Raw genomic sequence first — 26493 nt, forward strand, 5'->3', positions numbered from 1 at the left:
TCATCACTTGACATTTCAAATCCCCCCACAACCCTCACCAGAATAAAGGCTTCCCAGGGCATGTGACTTGTCTCAGTGTATCACCTGTTACAGGTTTCATAGCTTCCTCAAAATAAGATGACAGAGAATGGCTAGAATCTGGACTGAGGCCCCAAAGACTGGAAGGCAAAAACAAATCCAGTGGAACTAATTTGTCGTAAAACATAAAAAGGACTCTGCTTGTCTTGACAGTGTTAGTACAAAACTCCTTCCATTAGCATTACTATTCTGAATAGGTACTTATTTTAGCTGAGTGGAATTTGAGAACTGAAGTCATTTTAGCAGGAAGTCATACCATCTAGTACTTGAAGGAAGAATAGTGGCTATTAATGCAGTGAAAGTAATGATAAATAATTCATAATTTCATCTCTAAGGTGCTTAATTCATTGTAAACTTATATCAGATTCCTCCAAAAATGAAAAAGGGAAATGATGGAAGGCTGTTACGTATGAAACTTCAGTAATTACTCTTTCACTATATTAACACCTTGAGACTATTTATGTCTACTCTGTGCTAAGCAGAAATGAATGAGCTGGTTCTCTCTTTAAAGCCCCTACTAAAAAGTAACTGTATAGGATTATTTTGGAGATAAATGAGATATCTACTGTAAAAGTGCTTTGTAAACTATAAAGCATTTTTCCATCTTTTCCAGAACACCTACTATGTCATGTAAATTTCAGTAAAGCTCATCCAGATCCATACCAACACTTGGCATTGTTAGTCTTTTTATTAGACTAAGCAAGTGCAGTAGTGAGAGGGGGGGAAGAGTAGAACTAGAGTCTTTGATTTTAGCCATTCCAGTGGATATGAAGCAAAATTTCACAGAAGTTTTAATATGTACTCCCCTGATGACTGAGCATCTTTTAATGTGCTTATTGGCCAATTCTGTATCTTTTTGTGCGTGTGAAGTGTCTGTTCTAATCTTTTGCCCATTAAAGAAATTGCATTATTTATCTCCTTTCTATTGAGTTGTAAAAGTTCTTTATATATTCTTGATACAAGTCCACTGGGAATATTTTCTCACATTCTGTGGCTTGTCTTTTCATTTTCTTAATGGGCTCTTTTGAAGAGCAAAAGTTTTAATTGTGATAATGACTACTTCATCATTTTATTTTCTTTTACGGTTCCTGCTTTTTATGTCCTATATAAAAATCTTTACTTACCCAAAGAGCACCGAGATGTCTTCTTCTAGAAGTTTTATAGTGTTAGATTTTACATTTAGATCTATGATACATTTATGTTAATGTAACAATGTTATATAAATGTAAAATATCCTGGGCTTTTCTTTTTTGGGAGGTTTTTGATTACTGACTCAATCTCTTTACATGTCATTGGGCTGCTGAGATCGTCTATTTCTTCTTGAGTCACTGTAGGTAATTTGTGTATTTCTAGGAATTTGTCCTTTTCCTATGGGTTATCTAATTTCTTGGCAATAGTTGTTCATAGTATCCTCTTATCATCCTTTTTATTTCTGTGAGTCAGTGGTAGTGTTCCCCCCTTTCATTTCTGATTTGGTTGAACTGTTTTCTTTCAGCACTTTAAATATTTTGCCCCACTGCCTTCTTACCTCCCGGTTTCTGATGAGAAATTGGCACGTAATCTGATTGGTATCCTGCTCTAGAATTTTCTGTGATGATGGAAATGCTTTCTATCTGTGCTTCCAATATGGCAGCCACTAGCCACATGTAGCTACTGAGCACATGAAATGTGGCCAGTGTAACTGAGGAGCTGAATTTTAAATTTTATTTAATTTTAATTAAATTTTAAATTTAAATAGCCACAAGTGGAATGGATAGTGGCTACTGTATCAAATAGTGCAACTTTAGAGTAATAGTATGATATGGATTTGTTCAAACAGTGCTAAGATTTTATGGCACTACTCTTTTTTTTAAAAACTTTTTATTCTGAAGTACTTTCAAACTTATGGGACAGTTACAAAAATAATACAAATCCCACACAGAGGAGAACTATAGCTCTATTCTTAAGGCCAACAAGTAAATTAACTTTGTTTTTGCAATTTTGAAACTCTAGCTCCTAATATGCCTTTTTTCCCCAAATCAAAAAAAATGTTTTTATAGAATAATTTTTGATAATGGAAGGTGTCTCTGGAACCCAATTATCACTTTTACAGTAATACAGACAATAAAATGAGGAGGCTACATATGCAAAAAATGTTTTGTTATATCTGTTTGTTCACCTAAAAAGATATTATTTTACCCCGTCTTTTAAATTAGAAAATAAATTTTAAATTAAAAAATAGGAACTGAAAAGGAGTAGGCCCTGTGAGTAGTCATGCAATGAACTGATGCCCAAGGCAGCCTCCTACCTTGCATTTTCTGCTCTCCGGCTTATGCACTGGTGCAAGTAGAGATACTCCTGAGGTGCACTGGTGGACAAGGTGGGCTGCATGTGGTTTGACACAGGGGGTTCAAATGTGAACAAGGTTGGCTGGCTGGAGTGCGATGGGGCTGAGGATTTCCGTTCTCGGAGAAGGTGCTGATTGGAGATGCTGAGTTCAGCTGAGCGGGGACCATGACTAGCTGAGGAAATGTTTCTCAGGGAGTCTGCTGAAAAGGAGAAAAGTTCTGTGAATAAAAAGGAAAGGTGTTCTCATTCCAAAGGGGGTCATCAGAAGAAGGTAAAGAATTAGGAGCAGAGGAACATGAATCAAGCAGCATCATTCTCTCCCTCGCACACACTTGCTCCCTCTCTGCCCAAGCAAAGAAGCGGGCTGGAGCCTCTTGGCTGAATGGGTCAAAGAGGAGATGCTCTGACTTCAGGGACTGTCCCTGGAGTAGCCTGTAGCCCACACTCTGCCACAACCCAAGCCCTCAGACAAGCCCCGTTTCTGGAACCATGAGTATCACTGCCTTTCTCCTCTTTGGTGGCACCTGCTGTCATCACCTTGCTGGAACTGGAAAGGACCTCCTCCCTCAAAGCTAAGGCTAGCTTTGGTAAATGAGGCTTTGTGTGACAAAGATTCATTACTTGAGCCCTGGACTGTGCCTTACTGTGTTAATGACCAAAGAAGAAATACACCTGGAGCTAACCCTTAAAACTGGTCTCCAGGCTCCTACAGCCTGCCCTTCCAAGTCCTCCAAGGACGGTTCTCTTCCCCCACGTGCTGACTCTAGTACCCACCACTCTCTGTCTATTGGTCTTTTTCTCTCCTAAGTTTCAATTTTTCATCTGTTATGTTAGAAAGGAAGTGAGTATTAAAGACAGATAACAGCTTAGCGTGCTACACCCAAGCCAAGGGCATTATTCATTTGCCTGGCTCTCTAAGCTTAGTCCAAATTCCTTAGCATAATATACAAGGCTTTTCACAGTCTGACCTATTTCCTGCTTTTCTCCTCACATACCCAAGGCATATGGAAGAATCATCAGTCCCTCAACACAACAGTCTCTTTTTTGCTGTTCCTTCCACTTGGATTTCACTTTTACTCTGTTGGCAAATTCACATGCAGCCTTTAAGAACCTACATGGATATCACATTGTCTCTGAAATCTTCCTGCACTCAGTCCTTCTTCTGGGTGCCAAGAGCACTTGGCCCATGTTTCCCTTATATCTACTGTGACTCTGCTTCTTTTGCCTAGCCCATGGGTCTCTGAGATGTTCTTACCTCTACAGTCCCAGCATTTACCTCATCAAAGACCAGATACATAGAAGGTTCTTAGTCCATGTTTGCAGAGTAAGCAAAAACATTAATTCTCCATTCAATAATTCCAATTGTGAAACTTCTCGTTCAAAAGAAAAAAAAAGGCTAAAGATGTAATTTCAGGCAATGTGGTAGCTGGTGGAAGATAATGTTCTAATGGTGGTGATAATGGCTTTCTAGGATTATTCAAGTCCTATCAGAGGGGACACAGTTCTATTTCCACTTGCTGTTTTCTGACCTATTTTAAGCTATACCCTTCTCAGGGCTTGAGGCAGGATCATCAGCTCATTAATGTTCCACAGCATTAATTACTTGCCAGTCGTTTCTGATGTTGGGCAAGGACAACTTCAGCCAGTGTAAAACAGAAAAAGCCCATAGGCCCCTGGTGAAAAACTGTTCCACTGACAGCTGTGTTGACCTCCAAAATGAATTCTCATTACAGGTCTCAGAGTGAACTGGATGTTTGTTAACAGGATCAATAGCTTCATTACTCCATTAGATTTCCAAGATGAACTCACTAACAGCAGAGGAGAGCAGGTTTATGCTGGTGGATGGAAGTAGCCATAGCACCAGGAATAAACATAAACTGCTGCCTAAAGAGAAGACATAGGAAAGGTGCAAAGAGAAAGCCTCTGGTGGGATTCTCCCTTCTCTGTTGTCTTTTTGGATTCCTCTTGCTCTGCCCTTCCTTCAATGGGGTGCACTCTTCAGGTTCTGTCCCAGACCCTCCTGCATTTCACTGTACTGTGGAGACTCTCATCATGGAATACTCTTGTCCACTTCCACAGCTTCAGTTACCACCTATGTGATAACTCTCAAATCTTAATCTCCAGCTCAGCTCTCTCTACTGGGTTCCCTGTTGTATATCCCTCTGCCTGATGGGCATCTCCATTCAGATGTCCCACAGGCAAGTCAAGCTCAACAGTCTAAACTGAACCCCTCTTCTTCCCCTTGTGTTTTCTTTCTTAGTTGAAGTACATCAACATCACCATCCAATCAGCTGTTGAAGCCAGGAACCTAGGCATTACCTGGGAATTACCTATGTCTTCCCTGTTCTTAACAACCATGTTGTGCCATTATGTCATTGCCCTGCTTAAAACTCTTCAATGGCTCCCTGTTATCCTCAAGAGGACTTACAAAGTTTACGCTCTTTAAAAAATCATTTTTCTGTTTATTTCTTCAACCTTCCTTCTCACCAATACTTCCTTGTGTTTCAAACAAAATTTCAGGAAAATACCAAGCTCTCTCTCGTCACAGTGTGTGACACAACTCAACAAATAGGTGTTGATCAGTGAATATCACTGTTCTTAGGAAATGTACATGGAAGTTTTAAATGTTCAAGGAGCATGATGTATACAACCTACTCTCAAATGTTCAGAAAATAGATTGATAAATAGACAGCTAGATGAATGGATGGATATGATGATATGGAAAATGTGGCAAAATGTTAAAATTGGCAGAACTTGGAAATTGGGGTACAGAGGTGTGCTGGAGTTCTTTGTATGGGGTCTGTATTATTTTTGCAGCTGTCCTGTAAGTTTAAAATTATTTAAAAAATAAAAACATTAAAGAGAAAAACAAATACGGGTTGATTAAATAAATGAAATGTATAGCACAGTCAGTACCCCCTTCATAACATTCAGTGGCTCCTCATTGCATTCAGAATAAAGTCTAGGTTCCTCAGCTGGACAAGAAAAATCCATTTTGTCACAACCTACTTTTCCTGCCTTGTCACCCAATATATCCTTCATGCCCCCTATTCTGAATGCTAGGGCTATGGGTATATATAAAAGAGGAGTGAACAATCCTCATCTCTGGAGCTGCCTATCTGCCTAGAGCTCAGGCTGTAGAGTCAATTTACTTGTATACCTGGGAAAGTCACTTCACCTCTCTGAGCCTCAGTTTCCTTATTTACAAATCATCATGAGTGGTTATAAGGATGAAATGCATAAGGGATCTAGAAAATCTTGCATGTTCTATTTTTTTTGGAATTAAAAACATTTTCTATTCACATCTGTATCTCCTGTGTCCAGAACAGTCCTGGTGCATAGTAGTAGTATTCAGTATGTATTTGATGAATGAATAAAAGAATTTTCCTGAGTGCAAAAAATACAATATGCCTGTTTCTTTTGGTCAAAATCAGAGAGATTTTCAAGGTCTGATAAGAAGATGAAGTAGGGATTAGGATGAATTGAACTTACTGGCAACAGAAACGTGGAATTTCATTCTACCATCATAAAACCATGTTTATGAAACTAGCCAGCTTCGTTTAATGGTCTGCAGTCCCAGACATTTCTTTCAAATCTGTTTTAGCATGAAACCTTGCTAAAATCCCATTTCTTCTTTGCAAATTTAAAGATCTCTGTCTGAATTATGTGGTTATTCCTTGGTGTCATAAAGCCTAAAACTCCTAAAAAGTTTTTCTTGCTTATCACAGGAAAAATCATCACAAGTTGAATAGAGAGATAATTTCTAAAATAAGTTTCCCATTTTAGACTCAGAAGGCACAGTATATCCCTGCCACTCCTGCCCCTGTTCTCCCCCGCTCCAGATCTCCCCCATTCTGATGAGCAGTATGTACCATGATCAGATGAGGTTCTGGGGAGAGACTACGTCAGGTTCCTCATTAGCTGGAGGCAGGAGCTTTGGCTGACTTGGGTTCTGTGCTGTTTTATTTTCCTCACTGTATGAGGCTCCCTTCAGATGGCAATTTGCCTTTGGTAAGTGGTATGCATTTTACGTCCACATTCTAGAAAGGGCTGATTCCTAGGCCTGGTGCTTCTGGATTCAAGGCTCAGTCATCACACAGTGTTATACCCTATAATTAAAGTTTTCAAATACATTTCCTAATATCTCAAAGAACAGAAACTATGGTGTATGTAACAGAAAATGCAATGGGCTAGCTCTGTTCTTGGAGCTGTCTTTTGTTGCTATTTGACCTTGGGCAAATCCCTTTGCCTTTGTGTGTCTCAGCTTCCTCATTACAAAAGGGACTATTACCTCTTGCCCTGGTTATCTGACAGAGTTTTTGAGAAGAGCAGACTAAAATACACACACCAAAACACTTGTATATGAATGTCCGTAGCACCATTATTCTTAAGAGCCAAAAAATAGAAAGAACCCAAATGTTCACAAACTGACAAATTTATAAGCAAAATGTGATATATCCATATAATGTGTGCTGGTTTGGATGTACTATGTACCCCTAGATGCCATTATCTTTGATGCAATCTTGTGTGGGCAGACGTATTAGTGTTGATTAGGTTGTAATTCTTTGATTGTTTCTGTGGAGATGAGACCCACCCAACTGTAGGTGATAACTTTGACTGGATAATTTCCATGGAGATGTGACCCTGCTCATTCAGCATGGGCCTTGATTAGTTTACTGGGGCACTATATAAGCTCAGACAGAAGGAACGAGCTTGCTACAGCCAAGAGGGACACTTTGAAGAACCCACAGGAGCTGAGGGAGGGGTTGCATATGAGAGACAGTTTGAAGACGGCCACTGAAAGCAGACTCTTGCTCCAGAGAAGCTAAGAAAGAACAAACACCCCAAGAGCAACTGAGAATGACATTTTGAAGAGGAGCTGCAGCCTAGAGAGGAACGTCCTGGGAGAAAGCCATTTTGAAACCAGACCTTGGCGCAGACACCAGCCATGTGCCTTCCCAGCTAACAGAGGTTTTCCAGACACCATTGGCCATCCTCCAGTGAAGGTACCCGATTGTTGATGTGTTACCTTGGACATTTTATGGCCTTAAGACTTGTAACTGTGTAACCAAATAAACCCCCTTTATAAAAGCCAATCCATTTCTGGTGTTTTGCATCCTGGCAGCATTAGCAAACTAGAACACAATGGAATATAGTTCAATAATTAAAAGAATGAAGTACTGATACCTGCCACGATATGTATTAATCTTGTGAAAGAAGCCAGATACAAAAGGCTTTGTATAATATGATTCCATTTATTTGAAATGTCCAAAATAAGTAAATCTATAGAGATATAAAGCAGATTAGTGATTGCCATGGGTTGGAGGGTGGAGATGGGGAAGGAGAGCACTAGGGAATGACTGCTAATGGGTACAAGGCTTCTTTTTGGGGTGATAAAATGTCCTAAAAATTAGATTGCAGTGATGGTTGCAAAATACTGTGAATATACTAAAAAACAGTGAATTTTACCTTTTAAATGGGTGACATATGGTATATGAATTATAAAACTGGTTTTGAAAAAAATAGATATATACACACACAAAACCTTTGCAAAGTGTGAAGTGTCAAATATATGCAAAAGATTAACAGTAGGGGGAGGCGGGGCAAGATGGCAGACTGGTGAGCTGTATGTTTTAGTTACTCCTCCAGGAAAGTAGGTAAAAAGCCAGGAACTGCGTGGACTGGACACCACAGAGCAATCTGTCTTTGGGCATACTTCATACAACACTCATGAAAACGTGGAACTGCTGAGATCAGCGAAATCTGTAAGTTTTTGCGGCCAGGGGACCCGCGCCCCTCCCTGCCAGGCTCAGTCCCGGGGGAGGAGGGGCTGTCAGCTCCAGGAAGGAGAAGGGAGAATTGCAGTGGCTGCTCTTATCGGAAACTCATTCTACTGATTCAAACTCCAACCACAGATAGACTGAGACCAGACACCAGAGACTCTGAGAGCAGCCAGCCCAGCAGAGAGGAGACAGGCATAGAAAAAAAAACAACACGAAAAACTCCAAAATAAAAGCAGAGGATTTTTGGAGTTCTGGTGAACACAAAAAGGGGAAGGGCGGAGATCAGGCCTTGAGGCGCATATGCAAATCCCCAAGCAAGGCTGATCTCTCTGCCCTGTGCACCTTTCCTTAATGGCCCTGGTTGCTTTGTCTATTAGCATTTCAATAACCCATTAGATCTCTGAGGAGGGCCGTTTTTTTTTTTGTTTGTTTGTTTGTTTTTGTTTTTGTTTGTTTTTTTTTTTTTAAATCCTTTTTGCTTTTTCTAAAACAATTACTCTAAGAAGCTCAATACAGAAAGCTTCAAAGAATTGAAATTTGGGCACGTCAAGTCAAGAGCAGAACTAAGAGAGCTCTGAGACAAAAGGCAATAATCCAGTGGCTGAGAAAATTCACTAAACAACACAACTTCCCAAGAAAAGGGGGGTGTCCGCTCACAGCCACCATCCTGGTGGACAGGAAACACTCCTGCCCATCGCCAGCCCCATAGCCCAGAGCTGCCCCAGACAACCCAGTGTGACGGAAGTGCTTCAAATAACAGGCACACACCACAAAACTGGGCGTGGACATTAGCCTTCCCTGCAACCTCAGCTGAATGTCCCAGAGCTGGGAAGGGGGAGCAGTGTGAATTAACAGAGCCCCATTCAGCCATCATTTGAGCAGACTGGGAGCCTCCCAACACAGCCCAGCAGCCCAGAACTGCCCTGGGGGGACGGCACTCACCTGTGACATAGCACAGTCATCCCTCAACAGAGGACCCGGGTTGCACAGCCTGGAAGAGGGGCCCACTTGCAAGTCTCAGGAGCCATACGCCAATACCAAAGACTTGTGGGTCAGTAGTAGAGACAAACTGTGGCAGGACTGAACTGAAGGATTAGACTATTGCAGTAGCTTTAAAACTCTAGGATCATCAGGGAGATTTGATTGTTAGGGCCACCCCCTCCCCGACTGCCCAGAAACACGCCCCACATACAGGGTGGGCAACACCAACTACACACGCAAGCTTGGTACACCAATTGGGCCCCACAAGACTCACTCCCCCACTCACCAAAAAGGCTAAGCAGGGGAGATCTGGCTTGTGGAGAACAGGTGGCTCGTGGACGCCACCTGCTGGTTAGTTAGAGAAAGTGTACTCCACGAAGCTGTAGATCTGATAAATTAGAGATAAGGACTTCAACTGGTCTACAAACCCTAGAAGAACCCTATCAAGTTCAGCAAATGCCACGAGGCCAAAAACAACAGAAAATTATAAAGCATATGAAAAAACCAGACGATATGGATAACCCAAGCCCAAGCACCCAAATCAAAAGACCAGAAGAGACACACCTAGAGCAGCTACTCAAAGAACTAAAGATGAACAATGAGACCATAGTACGGGATATGAAGGAAATCAAGAAGACCCTAGAAGAGCATAAAGAAGACATTGCAAGACTAAATAAAAAAATGGATGATCTTATGGAAATTAAAGAAACTGTTGACCAAATTAAAAACATTCTGGACACTCATAGTACAAGACTAGAGGAAGTTGAACAATGAATCAGTGACCTGGAAGATGACAGAATGGAAAATGAAAGCATAAAAGAAAGAATGGGGAAAAAATTGAAAAACTCGAAATGGACCTCAGGGATATGATAGATAATATGAAACGTCCGAATATAAGACTCATTGGTGTCCCAGAAGGGGAAGAAAAGGGTAAAGGTCTAGGAAGAGTATTCAAAGAAATTGTTGGGGAAAACTTCCCAAATCTTCTAAACAACATAAATACACAAATCATAAATGCTCAGCGAACTCCAAATAGAATAAATCCAAAAAAACCCACTCCGAGACATATACTGATCACACTGTCAAACATAGAAGAGAAGGAGCAAGTTCTGAAAGCAGCAAGAGAAAAGCAATTCACCACATACAAAGGAAACAGCATAAGACTAAGTAGTGACTACTCAGCAGCCACCATGGAGGCGAGAAGGCAGTGGCACGATATATTTAAAATTCTGAGTGAGAGGAATTTCCAGCCAAGAATACTTTATCCAGCAAAGCTCTCCTTCAAATTTGAGGGAGAGCTTAAATTTTTCACAGACAAAGAAATGCTGAGAGAATTTGCTAACAAGAGACCTGCCCTACTGGAGATACTAAAGGGAGCCCTACAGACAGAGAAACAAAGACAGGACAGAGAGACTTGGAGAAAGGTTCAGTACTAAAGAGATTCGGTATGGGTACAATAAAGGATATTAATAGAGAGAGGGAAAAATATGGCAAACATAATCCAAAGGATAAGATGGCCGATTCAAGAAATGCCTTCACGGTTTTAACGTTGAATGTAAATGGATTAAACTCCCCAATTAAAAGATATAGATTCGCAGAATGGATCAAAAAAAATGAACCATCAATATGTTGCATACAAGAGACTCATCTTAGACACAGGGACACAAAGAAACTGAAAGTGAAAGGATGGAAAAAAATATTTCATGCAAGCTACAGCCAAAAGAAAGCAGGTGTAGCAATATTAATCTCAGATAAAATAGACTTCAAATGCAGGGATGTTTTGAGAGACAAAGAAGGCCACTACATACTAATAAAAGGGGCAATTCAGCAAGAAGAAATAACAATCGTAAATGTCTATGCACCCAATCAAGGTGCCACAAAATACATGAGAGAAACATTGGCAAAACTAAAGGAAGCAATTGATGTTTCCACAATAATTGTGGGAGACTTCAACACATCACTCTCTCCTATAGATAGATGAACCAGACAGAAGACCAATAAGGAAATTGAAAACCTAAACAATCTGATAAATGAATTAGATTTAACAGACATCTACAGGACATTACATCCCAAATCACCAGGATACACATACTTTTCTAGTGCTCACGGAACTTTCTCCAGAATAGATCATATGCTGGGACATAAAACAAGCCTCAATAAATTTAAAAAGATTGAAATTATTCAAAGCACATTCTCTGACCACAATGGAATACAATTAGAAGTCAATAACCATCAGAGACTTAGAAAATTCACAAATACCTGGAGGTTAAACAACACACTCCTAAACAATCAGTGGGTTAAAGAAGAAATAGCAAGAGAAATTGCTAAATATATAGAGACGAATGAAAATGAGAACACAACATACCAAAACCTATGGGATGCAGCAAAAGCAGTGCTAAGGGGGAAATTTATAGCACTAAACGCATATATTAAAAAGGAAGAAAGAGCCAAAATCAAAGAACTAATGGATCAACTGAAGAAGCTAGAAAATGAACAGCAAACCAATCCTAAACCAAGAAGAAGAAAAGAAATAACAAGGATTAAAGCAGAAATAAATGACATAGAGAACAAAAAAACAATAGAAAGGATAAATATCACCAAAAGTTGGTTCTTTGAGAAGATCAACAAGATTGACAAGCCCCTAGCTAGACTGACAAAATCAAAAAGAGAGAAGACCCATATAAACAAAATAATGAATGAAAAAGGTGACATAACTGCAGATCCTGAAGAAATTAAAAAAATTATAAGAGGATATTATGAACAACTGTATGGCAACAAACTGGATAATGTAGAAGAAATGGACAATTTCCTGGAAACATATGAACAACCTAGACTGACCAGAGAAGAAATAGAAGACCTCAACCAACCCATCACAAGCAAAGAGATCCAATCAGTCATCAGAAATCTTCCCACAAATAAATGCCCAGGGCCAGATGGCTTCACAGGGGAATTCTACCAAACTTTCCAGAAAGAACTGACACCAATCTTACTCAAACTCTTTCAAAACATTGAAAAAAATGGAACACTACCTAACTCATTTTATGAAGCTAACATCAATCTAATACCAAAACCAGGCAAAGATGCTACAAAAAAGGAAAACTACCGGCCAATCTCCCTAATGAATATAGATGCAAAAATCCTCAACAAAATACTCGCAAATCGAATCCAAAGACACATTAAAAAAATCATACACCATGACCAAGTGGGGTTCATTCCAGGCATGCAAGGATGGTTCAACATAAGAAAAACAATCAATGTATTACAACACATTAAAAACTCGAAAGGGAAAAATCAATTGATCATCTCAATAGATGCTGAAAAAGCATTTGACAAAATCCAACATCCCTTTTTGATAAAAACACTTCAAAAGGTAGGAATTGAAGGAAACTTCCTCAACATGATAAAGAGCATATATGAAAAACCCACAGCCAGCATAGTACTCAATGGTGAGAGACTGAAAGCCTTCCCTCTAAGATCAGGAACAAGACAAGGATGCCCGCTGTCACCACTGTTATTCAACATTGTGCTGGAAGTGCTAGCCAGGGCAATCCGGCAAGACAAAGAAATAAAAGGCATCCAAATTGGAAAAGAAGAAGTAAAACTGTCATTGTTTGCAGATGATATGATCTTATATCTAGAAAACCCTGAGAAATCAACGATACACCTACTAGAGCTAATAAACAAATTTAGCAAAGTAGCGGGATACAAGATTAATGCACATAAGTCAGTAATGTTTCTATATGCTAGAAATGAACAAACTGAAGAGACACTCAAGAAAAAGATACCATTTTCAATAGCAACTAAAAAAATCAAGTACCTAGGAATAAACTTAACCAAAGATGTAAAAGACCTATACAAAGAAAACTACATAACTCTACTAAAGAAATAGAAGGGGACCTTAAAAGATGGAAAAATATTCCATGTTCATGGATAGGAAGGCTAAATGTCATTAAGATGTCAATTCTACCCAAACTCATCTACAGATTCAATGCAATCCCAATCAAAATTCCAACAACCTACTTTGCAGACTTGGAAAAGCTAGTTATCAAATTTATTTGGAAAGGGAAGATGCCTCGAATTGCTAAAGACACTCTAAAAAAAGAAAAACGAAGTGGGAGGACTTACACTCCCTGACTTTGAAGCTTATTATAAAGCCACAGTTGCCAAAAACAGCATGGTACTGGCACAAAGATAGACATATAGATCAATGGAATCGAATTGAGAATTCAGAGATAGACCCTCAGATCTATGGCCGACTGATCTTTGATAAGGCCCCCAAAGTCACTGAACTGAGCCATAATGGTCTTTTCAACAAATGGGGCTGGGAGAGTTGGATATCCATATCCAAAGAATGAAAGAGGACCCCTACCTCACCCCCTACACAAAAATTAACTCAAAATGGACCAAAGATCTCAATATGAAAGAAAGTACCATAAAACTCCTAGAAGATAATGTAGGAAAACATCTTCAAGACCTTGTATTAGGAGGCCACTTCCTAGACTTTACACCCAAAGCACAAGCAACAAAAGAGAAAATAGATAAATGGGAACTCCTCAAGCTTAGAAGTTTCTGCACCTCAAAGGAATTTCTCAAAAAGGTAAAGAGGCAGCCAACTCAATGGGAAAAAATTTTTGGAAACCATGTATCTGACAAAAGACTGATATCTTGCATATACAAAGAAATCCTACAACTCAATGACAATAGTACAGACAGCCCAATTATAAAATGGGCAAAAGATATGAAAAGACAGTTCTCTGAAGAGGAAATACAAATGGCCAAGAAACACATGAAAAAATGTTCAGCTTCACTAGCTATTAGAGAGATGCAAATTAAGACCACAATGAGATACCATCTAACACCGGTTAGAATGGCTGCCATTAAACAAACAGGAAACTACAAATGCTGGAGGGGATGTGGAGAAATTGGAACTCTTATTCATTGTTGGTGGGACTGTATAATGGTTCAGCCACTCTGGAAGTCAGTCTGGCAGTTCCTTAGAAAACTAGATATAGAGCTACCATTCGATCCAGCGATTGCACTTCTCGGTATATACCCGGAAGATCGGAAAGCAGTGACACGAACAGATATCTGCACGCCAATGTTCATAGCAGCACTATTCACAATTGCCAAGAGATGGAAACAACCCAAATGTCCTTCAACAGATGAGTGGATAAATAAAATGTGGTATATACACACGATGGAATACTACGCGGCAGTAAGAAGGAACGATCTGGTGAAACATATGACAACATGGATGAACCTTGAAGACATAATGCTGAGCGAAATAAGCCAGGCACAAAAAGAGAAATATTATATGCTACCACTAATGTGAACTTTGAAAAATGTAAAACAAATGGTTTATAATGTAGAATGTAGGGGAACTAGCAGTAGAGAGCAATTAAGGAAGGGGGAACAATAATCCAAGAAGAACAGATAAGCTATTTAACGTTCTGGGGATGCCCAGAAATGACTATGGTCTGTTAATTTCTGATGGATGTAGTAGAAACAAGTTCACTGAAATGTTGCTATAGTATGTAACTTTCTTGGGGTAAAGTAGGAACATGTTGGAAGTTAAGCAGTTATCTTAGGTTAGTTGTCTTTTTCTTACTCCCTTGCTATGGTCTCTTTGAAATGTTCTTTTATTGTATGTTTGTTTTCTTTTTAACTTTTTTTTTCATACAGTTGATTTGAAAAAGAAGGGAAAGTTAAAAAAAAAAGAAAAAGAAAAAAGAAAAAAGACAAACAAGGAAAAAAAAAAAAAGATGTAGTGCCCCCTTGAGGAGCCTGTGGAGAATGCAGGGGTATTCGCCAACCCCACCTCCATGGTTGCTAACATGACCACAGACATAGGGGACTGGTGGTTTGATGGGTTGAGCCCTCTACCATAAGTTTTACCCTTGGGAAGACGGTTGCTGCAAAGGAGAGGCTAGGCCTCCCTGTATTTGTGCCTAAGAGTCTCCTCCTGAATGCCTCTTTGTTGCTCAGATGTGGCCCTCTCTCTCTGGCTAAGCCAACTTGAAAGGTGAAATCACTGCCCTCCCCCCTACGTGGGATCAGACACCCAGGGAAGTGAATCTCCCTGGCAACGTGGAATATGACTCCCGGGGAGGAATGTAGACCCGGCATCGTGGGATGGAGAACATCTTCTTGACCAAAAGGGGGATGTGAAAGGAAATGAAATAAGCTTCAGTGGCAGAGAGATTCCAAAACGAGCCGAGAGATCACTCTGGTGGGCACTCTTACGCACACTTTAGACAACCCTTTTTAGGTTCTAAAGAATTGGGGTAGCTGGTGGTGGATACCTGAAACTATTAAACTACAACCCAGAACCCATGAATCTCGAAGACAGTTGTATAAAAATGTAGCTTATGAGGGCTGACAGTGGGATTGGGAATGCCATAAGGACCAAACTCCACTTTGTCTAGTTTATGGATGGATGTGTAGAAAAGTAGGGGAAGCAAACAAACAGACAAAGGTACCTAGTGTTCTTTTTTACTTCAATTGCTCTTTTTCACTCTAATTATTATTCTTGTTATTTTTGTGTGTGTGGTAATGAAGGTGTCAGGGATTGATTTAGGTGATGAATGTACAACTATGTAATGGTACTGTAAACAATCGAAAGTACAATTTGTTTTGTATGACTGCGTGGTATGTGAATATATCTCAATAAAATGATGATTAAAAAAAAAAAAAAGATTAACAGTAGTCTAATTGAGTACATCTAACCTTTTTAGTATTTCTTTCTTTTTCCCGTGAAGAAAAAAACTGAACATTCAGTAAATATGAAGTCCTTAATAAAGTGTATTGGAATTAGAGACATTTACCTCTTCCTACCTTAAGTTCCCCAAACCTCATTCCTGCTTTCCTCCAACCCCACTGTTCAGGCCTTCACCCCATATTCACAACAGAGCATTGTGAGTTTCAGCCAAATAAAGGAGGAAGAACCCAGAGTTTTGAGTCAGAAGACCCAAATGGGTTGAAATTTTACCTTCCAGTGAGTGGACCCCATGCACAAGACAGGAGTCCAGAGACTGGTGATCTGGCTCTGCCTCTGGGCTCCACTCCCACACCTGTAAAATTGGGAGGATAATCCCTGACCTGCTTATCTCACCGGGCTATTGCAAGTTTAATGGGATGATAGGTGTGAAAACAAATTCCTGCACACATCTAAAATGTTAATAAGATTTATTGATTATTATTACCTGGGAACTTCATGTATGAAATATGGAATATTTCCAATCTCCAATAAAGGAAAACATAAACATTAAAAAATATATGGCTGGCATAAAGTGAACCCTAATGTAAACTACAGACTTGAGTTAAAAATAATCTATCAATATTGGTTCATCCATTGTAAACAATGTACGACACTAATGCAAGATGTTAATAATAAGGGAAATTATGCATGTAGGTGTGTGGGAAGGGAGGGTATGGGAACTCTATACTTTCAGTGCAATTTTTCTGTAATCCTAAAACTGCTCTAAAAATCAAGTTTTATATATATGTATGTATGTGTGTGTGTGTGTATATATATATATATATATAACAAAACAGTATGACCGGGTTGTTTCTGATACTCAGCAGTAAGGCTGTTGAAATGATGTGCCTTGGGTCATTAGGAAGGTCAGCTGTACACCAAGAAGAAAAAGGAGGTTTCCAGACTCCTAGCCCAGGCTTCTATCTCCAAGTCTAGACTAAAGATAATGCCAACAAATGCCTGAGTCAATTTGTTTTCTTTTAAACAGGGTTTTATTTTTTTCTCTTCTTCCTGGCTTCTTTTTAGGGCTCTACAAAATCACTCCCTTTCCTTTCCACAATCACCCTTGGGAAGCCTGCCCAGCATACAAACACTCCTCCCACCTCCCTGCAGAATTCTAGAACAGGAAAGCTCTGAAGGATTTCAGGAGAGGAGCCCAACCCAGCCCAGCCCAGCCATCAACTGGCTAGTGATAACAGGAGCAGGAAGGGGGAGACTGGCTGCAGTTTCTGGAAAAGATGACTGGCCAAATAATGACTAGTTCCCTTATCTCAATGCCCTTTTCATTTTTATCCTCCCCCCTCCCCCAAACATCCCCACCCTCAAGCCTCAGTGGTCTCAGTACCCCTAGGCTTTAACAGGTAAAGTAGTAGACCAAACAACATGATAGAGGTCAGGCTAGATTCAAAGCCTGGCTCTGCTCCCTCCTGGCTCCGTGGCCTTGGACATGTTACATAAACCTCTTTGAGCCACAGAGATAATGTAGTGAGGATTTACAGATCATTTTACATAAAGCATTTAGCATAGAACCCAGTCATTCTTATTGGTCTATCTCTGGAGCACACACTGTGTTGAGACCTTGAGATTGGCCAAGAAGTATAAGTTGTTTTCTAAGCTACTGCGGATAAATGGAAGGTAATTGTCACTGATGGAGTCACAGCTATACCCTGTGTAGATGTCTATGTGGGGAATGTCTGAGAAGGATAAGGACAATACCGACTATAATGATCACAATTGCCAGTTACTAAGTACCTACCATCTGTCTCTAGTCTACCCCATATTATTACACACACACACACACACATATACATATATATTTTTTTCCATGAGAAAACTGAAACTCTGAGAAGTTAATAACGTAACTTCTGGTGTCACACAATTAGGAAGTGGCATAGTCCAGATCTGAAAAAGGTCTCACTGTCTAGAAGTCCATTCTTTCTCACCTGTGGAATGGTGATAGAATTCTAAGGATTCTAACAGGAAGAAAATGCTTGATGAACGAATTCTGAATACAGAATGGTATAGTATCCTAAGGGGTGGGTGGTCCGTATGGAAAACTATTGAAAAACAAGGAACAGATGGGTGAAGAATTCTAAAAATGAAAGCCTATTGCTAGGTCCTGAAGGCAAGATTGGATCAAAGCTCCAGGTCATTTTAACTCAAAATCACAAACCTGAAATTACTTAAGAAGTAATCTTCAAAATTTTTTGGTAGACATCATAACTAGAGAAGTTATTCATGAATTTAAGGCTAAATATAAAATAACTCCACCCTATACAGTAACTCATAATGTGGCAACTGGAAGGGGCCTCCGAGCTTCAATGATCAAAACAGCCTCCCCCCCCCCCCCCCACAATCTTCCATTTACAGTTGGAGAAACTGCAGCCCCAAAAAAGTAAGACTACTTGCACAAGGTCACACAATAGGTCAGAAGTGAATCCTGGAACTAAATTCAGATCTCTAGTCCAGGGTTTCTGCCACTAAACCAAAAGGAAACTACCAGTTAGAATGAAGATGTATTCTCTCTAATGTGTGTGTGTGGGCCGTCAAGTCCTGAGATCTGATCAACAGGAAGGACACTGGCTGGCTGAACCAGCTATTCTGTTGTGAGTTTACAATGTTACTCACATTTGCATGGTAAGTAAATATTTGCTGGATCAAACTACTAAAGGCTAATATAAATAATTCCCCCAGTTCAAAAATATGATTCTCCTAGTGTTTATAAGAACTATAAAAAGCAGAGGAAGAAAAAAGGGGAGACAGGGGAGACAGGGACAGACAGTAACATGAGAGCTTTCGGGGCTACGATCCCCCACCCCCTCCCAAGGAAGAATCTGAGAAGAACATCTCAGAGCTGGGGAGAGCCAAGTCAGAACATCCTGACCTTGTGCATACGATATCTTGGTATACTTGAGCAGAAATCGATTCTGTGAAGGACACAGAGGAAACAGAGTGAGTGGCTATAGCTTAGAGGCATGTCACAGTCCCTGGTCATGTGTCGTTACATAACCTCTGCCCTGGGGCATCTCACTTTAGAGATGGGAACTAAGACCCAGAGCAAATGCTGTGCTTTGCCTAAGGCCTCTAGCTAGAATTAATCATTCCTTTCTCCAAACCTTTTGTAGTACTTAACTTTGTCATTTATTTCAGTTGGGACTTCACAAGTCTGTAATACAAAACTAGACTGTGAGCTGTCAGAAACCAGGACCGGCGCCATCTCCATCTCTCTAACAGTTTTAGCACAATGATCTGTACCTAGTAAATGTCCACATTAGAATAAGGAGGTGTTCAATAAACACATTATGGTAGTTTTGTCAGAATCTCTCCTCTCTGGGTGAGAAGAATGAATGCAACCAAATGCAAAGTGTTCTTTAGGGTGGAAGGACTTGTCACTATTCAGGCTTTCAGGATTGTATTGTGTTTGTTTTGGAGAACATTTAACCATGCATTGTTCTGTTCATTTTGGAGATCAGGTTAGAAGCTTTGTTTTTAGCTGAACTGATACACCTACTGGACACCTTAGATATGGCAGATACTCTCCTGCTCACTTGTGTGGGGCTTAGGTTGGTTGGTTGGGGGGGGTGTCCCCCTCAAAGAGTTAATTCATATCTGGAATGAAGCACTCTTGTAAATTACTTAGGGTTTTGAGTACTTATTGTGGGCACTATGCTAGGAACTGCAGGCCAGTTAGAAAGGGTGGATCTTGTCCTTGCTATGTGCTTATACTGCAGTTGGAAAGAGAACATTTATATTCAGGGGGGTACACTGGGACTTCTCCCTCCACCCAAGGAACTTGGGCACACCACTGGTATTCCTTCAGAAATCAATTCATCTAGTGTGCACCAAAAATTCTCATATTAATGATGCATTTGACCCTGTGACCGACCCATAAAAATATCAAAAAGATATCACTGTATTTTTAAGATAACCAACTTTATAAGAGGTAAACTTCCCCCCAAAATACCCTTCCTTTACACTGACTTTCACTAAGAAATAACTGGCAACCAGTGTAAAACACAAGTGTCAGACATTACAATGGTGGGAGGGACACTGTAGCTTATCAAGAATCATCAGCATGGCAATAATAATACGAGTAATACCTTAAACTTAGAAGGTGAGGCTAGGATTCTAAAAGTTCTAGCTTGCCTAGGGAATTATAAGATCTGCACTTACGTGAAGCAGAACTTTGGCTTTAGGAGAGGCAGTGTGGTGCACGGAAAGAGCATCGGCTTTGGAATCTGATAAAACTGAGTGTGAATTTCACTTACTCACTGTGGATCCCAGGGATGGTATCTGAATCTGAGTCCTAATTTGCAAAATTTGCAAATAGCTGCAATTTGTAGAGTTGTTCCAGGGAGTAAGAATATGCCAAAGTCCTGTGCACACAGGTACTCCACAAACATTAGTTTTCCATCAGCACTACATTGTGGGAGGTAACCTGGTATGGGAGGAGATCTTGAACTTTGTGTTCACAAATCTTCAGGGTTTGACCAGAGCTGGGACCAGTCCCAGAGATTACAAATGGAATCAGTTGGCCTTTGTGTGGTAAGCACAGGACCACAGGGCAGAGAGTCTGGCAGGACCCACCTTTTAGTAAGCAACTCTTTCTTAGCCACTGTCCCCAGCTGTGGTGTCACAACAACCTCTGGGCTTCGTATCTGTAGCTTCTCTACTAATCTTCCAGCCTTGTGTTCTGATGCCTCAGTATCTCTCGGGTTTTTTTCCACTGGTGTCCAAAAGGAAGAGTTGTGTTTTTAACACCACTGGGAGGGCCAAAACACTGAGTCATATATACATGCAGCCCAGTAGGCCTGCCAAGGCATAACACTAATATTATTAGACTAGCACAGGGATCAACAAACTACAGCCAAAGGGTCAAATCTGGTCTTTTCACCATTTTTGTAAATAAAGTTTTACTGGAACACAGCTACTCCCGTTTGTTTACAGCTGCTTATGTGATACAGCCACAGAGCTGAGTAGTTGTAACTGAGAGCACGTGAACAGCAAAGCCTAAAATATTTACTATCTGGCCCTTTATAGAAAAAGTTTGTCACTTCCTGGACTAGAAGGTCTTATTTTGGTTTGTATAATCCTGTCCCCTTTCAAAACATTGGCATTTAATTTAAGTAATTTAAGTTCATCACTAAGGAAACAGAAGTAAGTTGAAACTAAAACCAGTGAATCCCAACTTAAATTTTGAAATATTCAAGAGGAGGAATGACAACAATAGCCGGTCTGGAAAGTCCATCAGTACTATTACAAGAAATTATATTCATTTTTATTATAGCACATCTTGGGCATAAACAACATACTAGTTGTTGGTCAGCATACAGAATTAAAAGATTCAAAAGAATAACATGACAAACTTGTACTGATAGCCTTGGAAGAAATAACCAGATTGTTCTTTCTGATCTTTAACCATTTATCCTTTTATGATATCACAAAGCTCTGGAAATGACCAAGGGATCATTCATTTAATACTTTATTTTACTGACAAGAAGTCTAAGGTCCTGAGAGACCAAATGATTTTCCTGCCAGTGACTAAATGGCAGACCTCGGCAAGGATGTCATCTCGTTTCTCAGTTCAGTGATTTTTCTAGTACTACATCAAACTGGAGGAACAATAAACACTGTAAGTTCTGAGTATGTTTTTCTACTTCTGAGGAAAATGAAAAGAGCTTTTCATCTAATAAACTCACATGGTTCCCTGAAGTTTTCTAAAAAGTCCAACATTATGAGTGAAAAATGCCAGAATTATTATTCACCTATTCTTTGAATAAAATAGTAATGTTTTCATATGTGTATGTCATACTTTCTAATTTGCTTTGATATAAATTACTACCAGAAAACCTCAGGGATTATGACTGAGATTGGACTGAAATCTACAGGTCAGTCAGAAAGAACCAACATAATAACAATACTGAGTCTTCTAATCCATGAACATGGTATATCTCTCCATTTACTTGTTCTCTAATTTTCCCAGTAATGTTTTGTTGTTTCCAGAATAGAGAGTTTGCATGCTTTTGGTTAAATTGATTCCTAAGTATTTTGTTTAAAAAATTGTTTTCCTTGTAGCTTCTTTCAACAACTTTATTTGATATTTACCACAGCCTTGAAAAATTGTCAGGGCAGTGATTTTTACAAATTCATTTAACACATGAAGAGACCAAGACTCAGAGAAATAGAGACTTACTCTATGTAATACAGCTCTTACTAAGTGTACAAACCAGAATTAAAACCCAAGTCTTTTTCACCCCAAGTTCAGGGAACATTCAATTAAATAGTTCTATGTGAGACATAGAGGCTAGATGAGAAGCAGGCAATGTATAAATCACTACACAGATACCCAGCAGAATTAAAAAATAACTTCTAATATGACTAATAAGGAAATCAACACCTAGAGAGGCCTTTCCTGACCACCTAACCTAAAGGGCTTTCTAGTCACTCCTTATCACATAACCTTGTCTTATTTCATCAAAGTACTTACCTCTATCATTTAAATTTTCTGCTTATGCTTTTTCTCCTTCCACTAGACTATAAGGTCCTGAAGAGTCTGAACTCTACATGTCCTGTTCACCAATGATACCTCAGTGTAGTGAACATAAAAATATGCCACTCAGATAGCCTGCAGAGGGTGGCATAATTGACCCACAGCCTCAGCTGCTGCCCCTCTGGATCCTCCAACGCCCCATGTTTGCACCAGGACCACACTTCCCAGGGGCTGTTCTCAGCCAGTGACCAAGAATGGAGGGTACTAAACTAATACAGGCCCACTCCTGTGAGACACGGGCCCCTTTACAGGGAGACTTTGGCTCGGGAACTTTCATTCTATGAAATCTATTCCCTTCTCTGTCTTGACTGAGTGTTTTGGCTAATATAGTTCACCAGCCATGAAAAATATTGTTCGCTGACTTTATCCCAAAAAGGGGCAAGGGAATAATGAAGAAAAGAAACAATAAACAAATGGTAAATATGAATAATAAACTTTAAGTCATTGGCATCCCTATCTTTTCAGTCTAGTTAGTACCTCATTCATTTTGAGTTGTTTTCTTAGTTTTTTTATTTTTCATTGTACTTTATGTCATTATTTTAATACACAAAATTTCAGGCATCTCAGGCCGTATCTCCTGTGAATAAGGTTAGGATGTTTTTGAATCTTCTTTTGCTTTCTCTTCCCAACAGTAAATTTCTCAAGATGATAATATTTGGAGTTTTTAAACTGTAGTTTTGTATAACTATAACTATCTATATAGTTATAATCAAATACTGTAACTAAATCATTCATTTTGATAGGTATTGGGCAGCTACTATGTGCTACTCTAATGTGGGATACAAAGATGAACAAGACATATTCTCGCCTTCAATTCTGTTTAAATGTAATGTTAAAGAAAACATCATAGAATAGGTTAACGTTTGATTCTGGCAGTGAAGGGTGAGTACAAATTATCTACCTAGCTAAGGGAGTATGTGCAGGAAGGAATATAAAGATGTGACAGACAAAAGGAACAGAGTAAGCAAGGCATGGAAGTGGTGAGCCTAGAGATTAGGGGAGGAAGGAGAGTATCCCTGGAAAGGACACCCAGAGCCAGACTGTGAAGTACCTCGTGTTCTGAATGACGGGGGTACAGACTTGTCCAGCAGGCAACAGGAAGCCAAGAGTTTTGACACAGTTTTTCTCACACCTTCTTGCCTTGGCTTCTCTGACATCACACCCTCACCTGGGTCATCCTGGGGGGCACTAACGTCTCCTCTGCCCACTTCTGAAGCACTGCTGTCCCTCAGGGCTCTGCTCCAGGCCCTCCTACTGTCCCTAGGTGATCTCGTCTACTCTAGATTGCAATTAGGCCCAAACAAGAGATTTTAAAACTTTAGTGTAAGAGTTACCTAAGGCACTGATTTAAACTGTAGATTCCTGGGCCTTATCCCCAGAGATTTGGATTTAGAAGAACTGGGGTGAAATTTGGGAATCTGTGTTTTTAACAAGTACCTCAGGTAATTCTGATCCAGGAGGTCACTTACCATGATTAGTTATTTCTTCTCTCTTCTCCTTTCCTTTTCCTTCTCTATTTTTTGCCACTCTTGTTTTCTGGAATTTAGACAATGGCCATGCAATGTTTGAAATTTTTAAAAGTTAAAAAAAGTCTAAAATAGGGTCATGTATCCAAACACACTATGCATACCTTTGCATACAGATGTTAAGTATTAAGACAAATAATATACAACTTCCCAGAGAATCAAATACAATGGGAAGGGAAAGATTCCCATACATGTATTAGGAAGCTACAGAATACCCCAGACTACAGTTTGAGAAACAACTGCTGCAGTGCTGAGGACCCCAATCTCCCTCCCAAGCTTCCACCTGTGTATCTGATTACATAAAACACACCTCCATGCGGCTGTCCCACAAATACATTAACTTCTATATGTCCCAAACTGCTTTATTACCGAATCTCAAACCCACTCCTGCTTTTCTGAGTTCTTTATATTAAATGGCACCCACTATCAACCTTATTGCCTAAGCCAATATCCTTTTCTTTTCTTTTTTTGTTAACTTCAAAAAAATAAACTTTATTGCATTATACTTTTGTTAAAATACACCCACTTTAAATGTAGCTTGTTGCACCCGGGTAACCACCAACACAATTGAGATAAAGAACGTTTCCATTATTTCCTTTTTCTTCACAACACCTCCTCAAACTCTCAGATTTGTCTTCTGCCTCTGACTTCTCTTTGGTTTAAGGTATTTCTTGCATGACTTATTGCAATAGCCTCCCAACTGGTCTTCCAGCCTCCTCCTTTGCCCCACTCAATTGTGTGGCTTGAGTTATATTTATAAAGTTAAACACTAATAATTCTTCCCCTTTTAAAAATCTTAAATGGCTTTCTACTGTCATATAATAAAGTCCAAACTCCCTCACATGGCTTATGAGGTTCTTCATGATGAATCTGTTGTTTACTGTCCCAGTTTCTCCCTCATCTCGACCATTTCCAAACTCTGTGCTCCATCCAGCCTCACTGAACTGTTTACAGTTCCCTAAGCCTCTGGGAACTAAAATAGCCCAGGGAGAAATCAAGGGAATCTGAATTAACTGGGAAAACACTGTATTGACCATGTTTACTCTGAGTTGATTAAAACTTCAATTTTATCCCTGGCCATGTGGAGGCTTGAACAGGAAGTTAAAATTAGGGGGGAAAAAAAAATTCATCCTTGAGGCTAGCCTCATTTTTTCTTTTTTTTTTTTTAACCTGCTACATATATCTTGGCATATAGCCAGGCAGGGCTCAGTTAAAAGCAGGTAAACCTTGGTGAACCTACAACTTGACACAGATGGGGCAGGCATCACTCAGAAGGGTGCCAATGGCAGTCTGATGAGAGAACACAAACTGGAGAACATGACAAAGCTCATGAGGTAACTGAGAGCAGGTCCATGTTTTATGCTCTTCTCCAACACTTGCCCCTGGAACAGGGCCTGGCAAAAACAGGTACTCTGGTGTGTGTGACTGAAAATAGAAACAGAAACTGGAGCATCACTTAGAAATGTGGGCAGTAGAGACCAAGAGCAGAGGAAACGTTCAGGAAAAGGAGAAGCAGAGTTTCTTCAGAAATTAAGGCAGACAGACCACTGGCAACAGAGAAGTCTGACAGTGGCAGTGGGGCCCCAGCCACCAGGGTGTGGGTAAGAGTCTGGTCTCTGAGAAAGGCTAACTAAAAACAAGACAGCATACAATCCTAGGTAGAACCTAAGACTATAGGCAGATTAACGGGGCAAAGACTCAAGAATAGGGAGATCAGGCAAAATCCCAGAGCTGGTCCTAGCACACAACAGCAGGGCTGGAATTGAGCAAGGGAACAAGGAATCCGAGAGTACTGACTTTTTCCTGAGTACAGTATGACCTGAACTTGATTTTGGGTTCAAAGGCCTCTGGCCATGAGTACAGAAGCAGAGGCTGGGAACCAGGTGATTCTGAACCTCAAGCTCACTGTTTCCCAGACTCTTCCATTTCATGGATGAGTTAAAACACTGCCTCTTTGTACATCTGTGTACTTTTAGAAACTGAAACAGAGATGCCAATTTTTAATTATGTCAAGTATGGAAAAATTATTATCCACCATGACTGTCATTTCATAAAAAAATAATATTTTAACATACATATACACATACACAAAGAAAATCTCTGAATAAAGGGTGGTCTTTTAATTTGGTAACATTTAGCCTTATGAAAACTGACCATATCTTCATTGTGTTTTTCATTCTGCTGTGGACGGATAAAAATTTTTCATAGCTCGGCACTGGCCTCTGCATCCCTTGTTCTGAAGTATCTGCTGTAGACCAGTATTTCACACTGTTCCAGCCTTCCCAGGTCACCAGGGGAGACAAGGAGGGGCAGCCGGTTGGGTCTCCTTGACTCTCTCCTCTGCACTATTCAGAGCAGCTCCCTCTCACCTGTTTTATATAAGATGTTCCATATAAGATTTTGTTAAAAACAATGCTTAATAAAAAGGGTTGAAAAGCACTGTTTTGGTTGCAACTTCCTGGTTTATTGTTGAAGAAGTTAAAATCTATA

General features: G+C 39.8%; 2 protein-coding genes across 7 annotated transcripts in view; one reads left to right on the plus strand and one right to left on the minus strand.

The window, feature by feature from the left end:
* The window catches only part of USP35 (ubiquitin specific peptidase 35), a 140442-nt gene that overhangs the window by 40355 nt on the left and 73594 nt on the right, over positions 1-26493 (plus strand). The window contains exon 12 of one of the 3 annotated variants that reach the window (XR_005217514.1): positions 4140-4153. The exons of 1 other annotated variant lie outside the window; for it this stretch is intronic. Coding sequence is in view for 1 of the 2 variants with exons in the window: in XM_037840829.1 (XP_037696757.1) it covers positions 4667-4852 (186 nt within the window). In the remaining variant the exon portion in view is untranslated. Of the gene's footprint in view, positions 1-4139; positions 4154-4666; positions 6936-26493 lie in introns of those variants that run through there. One more of the 3 variants, XM_037840829.1, reaches the window with a different exon arrangement.
* Positions 1-26493, minus strand: part of GAB2 (GRB2 associated binding protein 2) — a 175670-nt gene that overhangs the window by 14248 nt on the left and 134929 nt on the right. For 2 of the 4 annotated variants that reach the window (XM_037840833.1, XM_037840836.1), the window contains exon 3: positions 2366-2624. In XM_037840833.1, the coding sequence (XP_037696761.1) occupies positions 2366-2624 (259 nt within the window). The remainder of the gene's footprint in view (positions 1-2365; positions 2625-26493) is intronic. The other 2 variants (XM_037840835.1, XM_037840834.1) reach the window with 2 other exon arrangements.

The sequence above is a fragment of the Choloepus didactylus genome, chromosome 6, assembly GCF_015220235.1.
Source record: "Choloepus didactylus isolate mChoDid1 chromosome 6, mChoDid1.pri, whole genome shotgun sequence".
NCBI lineage: Eukaryota > Metazoa > Chordata > Mammalia > Pilosa > Megalonychidae > Choloepus > Choloepus didactylus.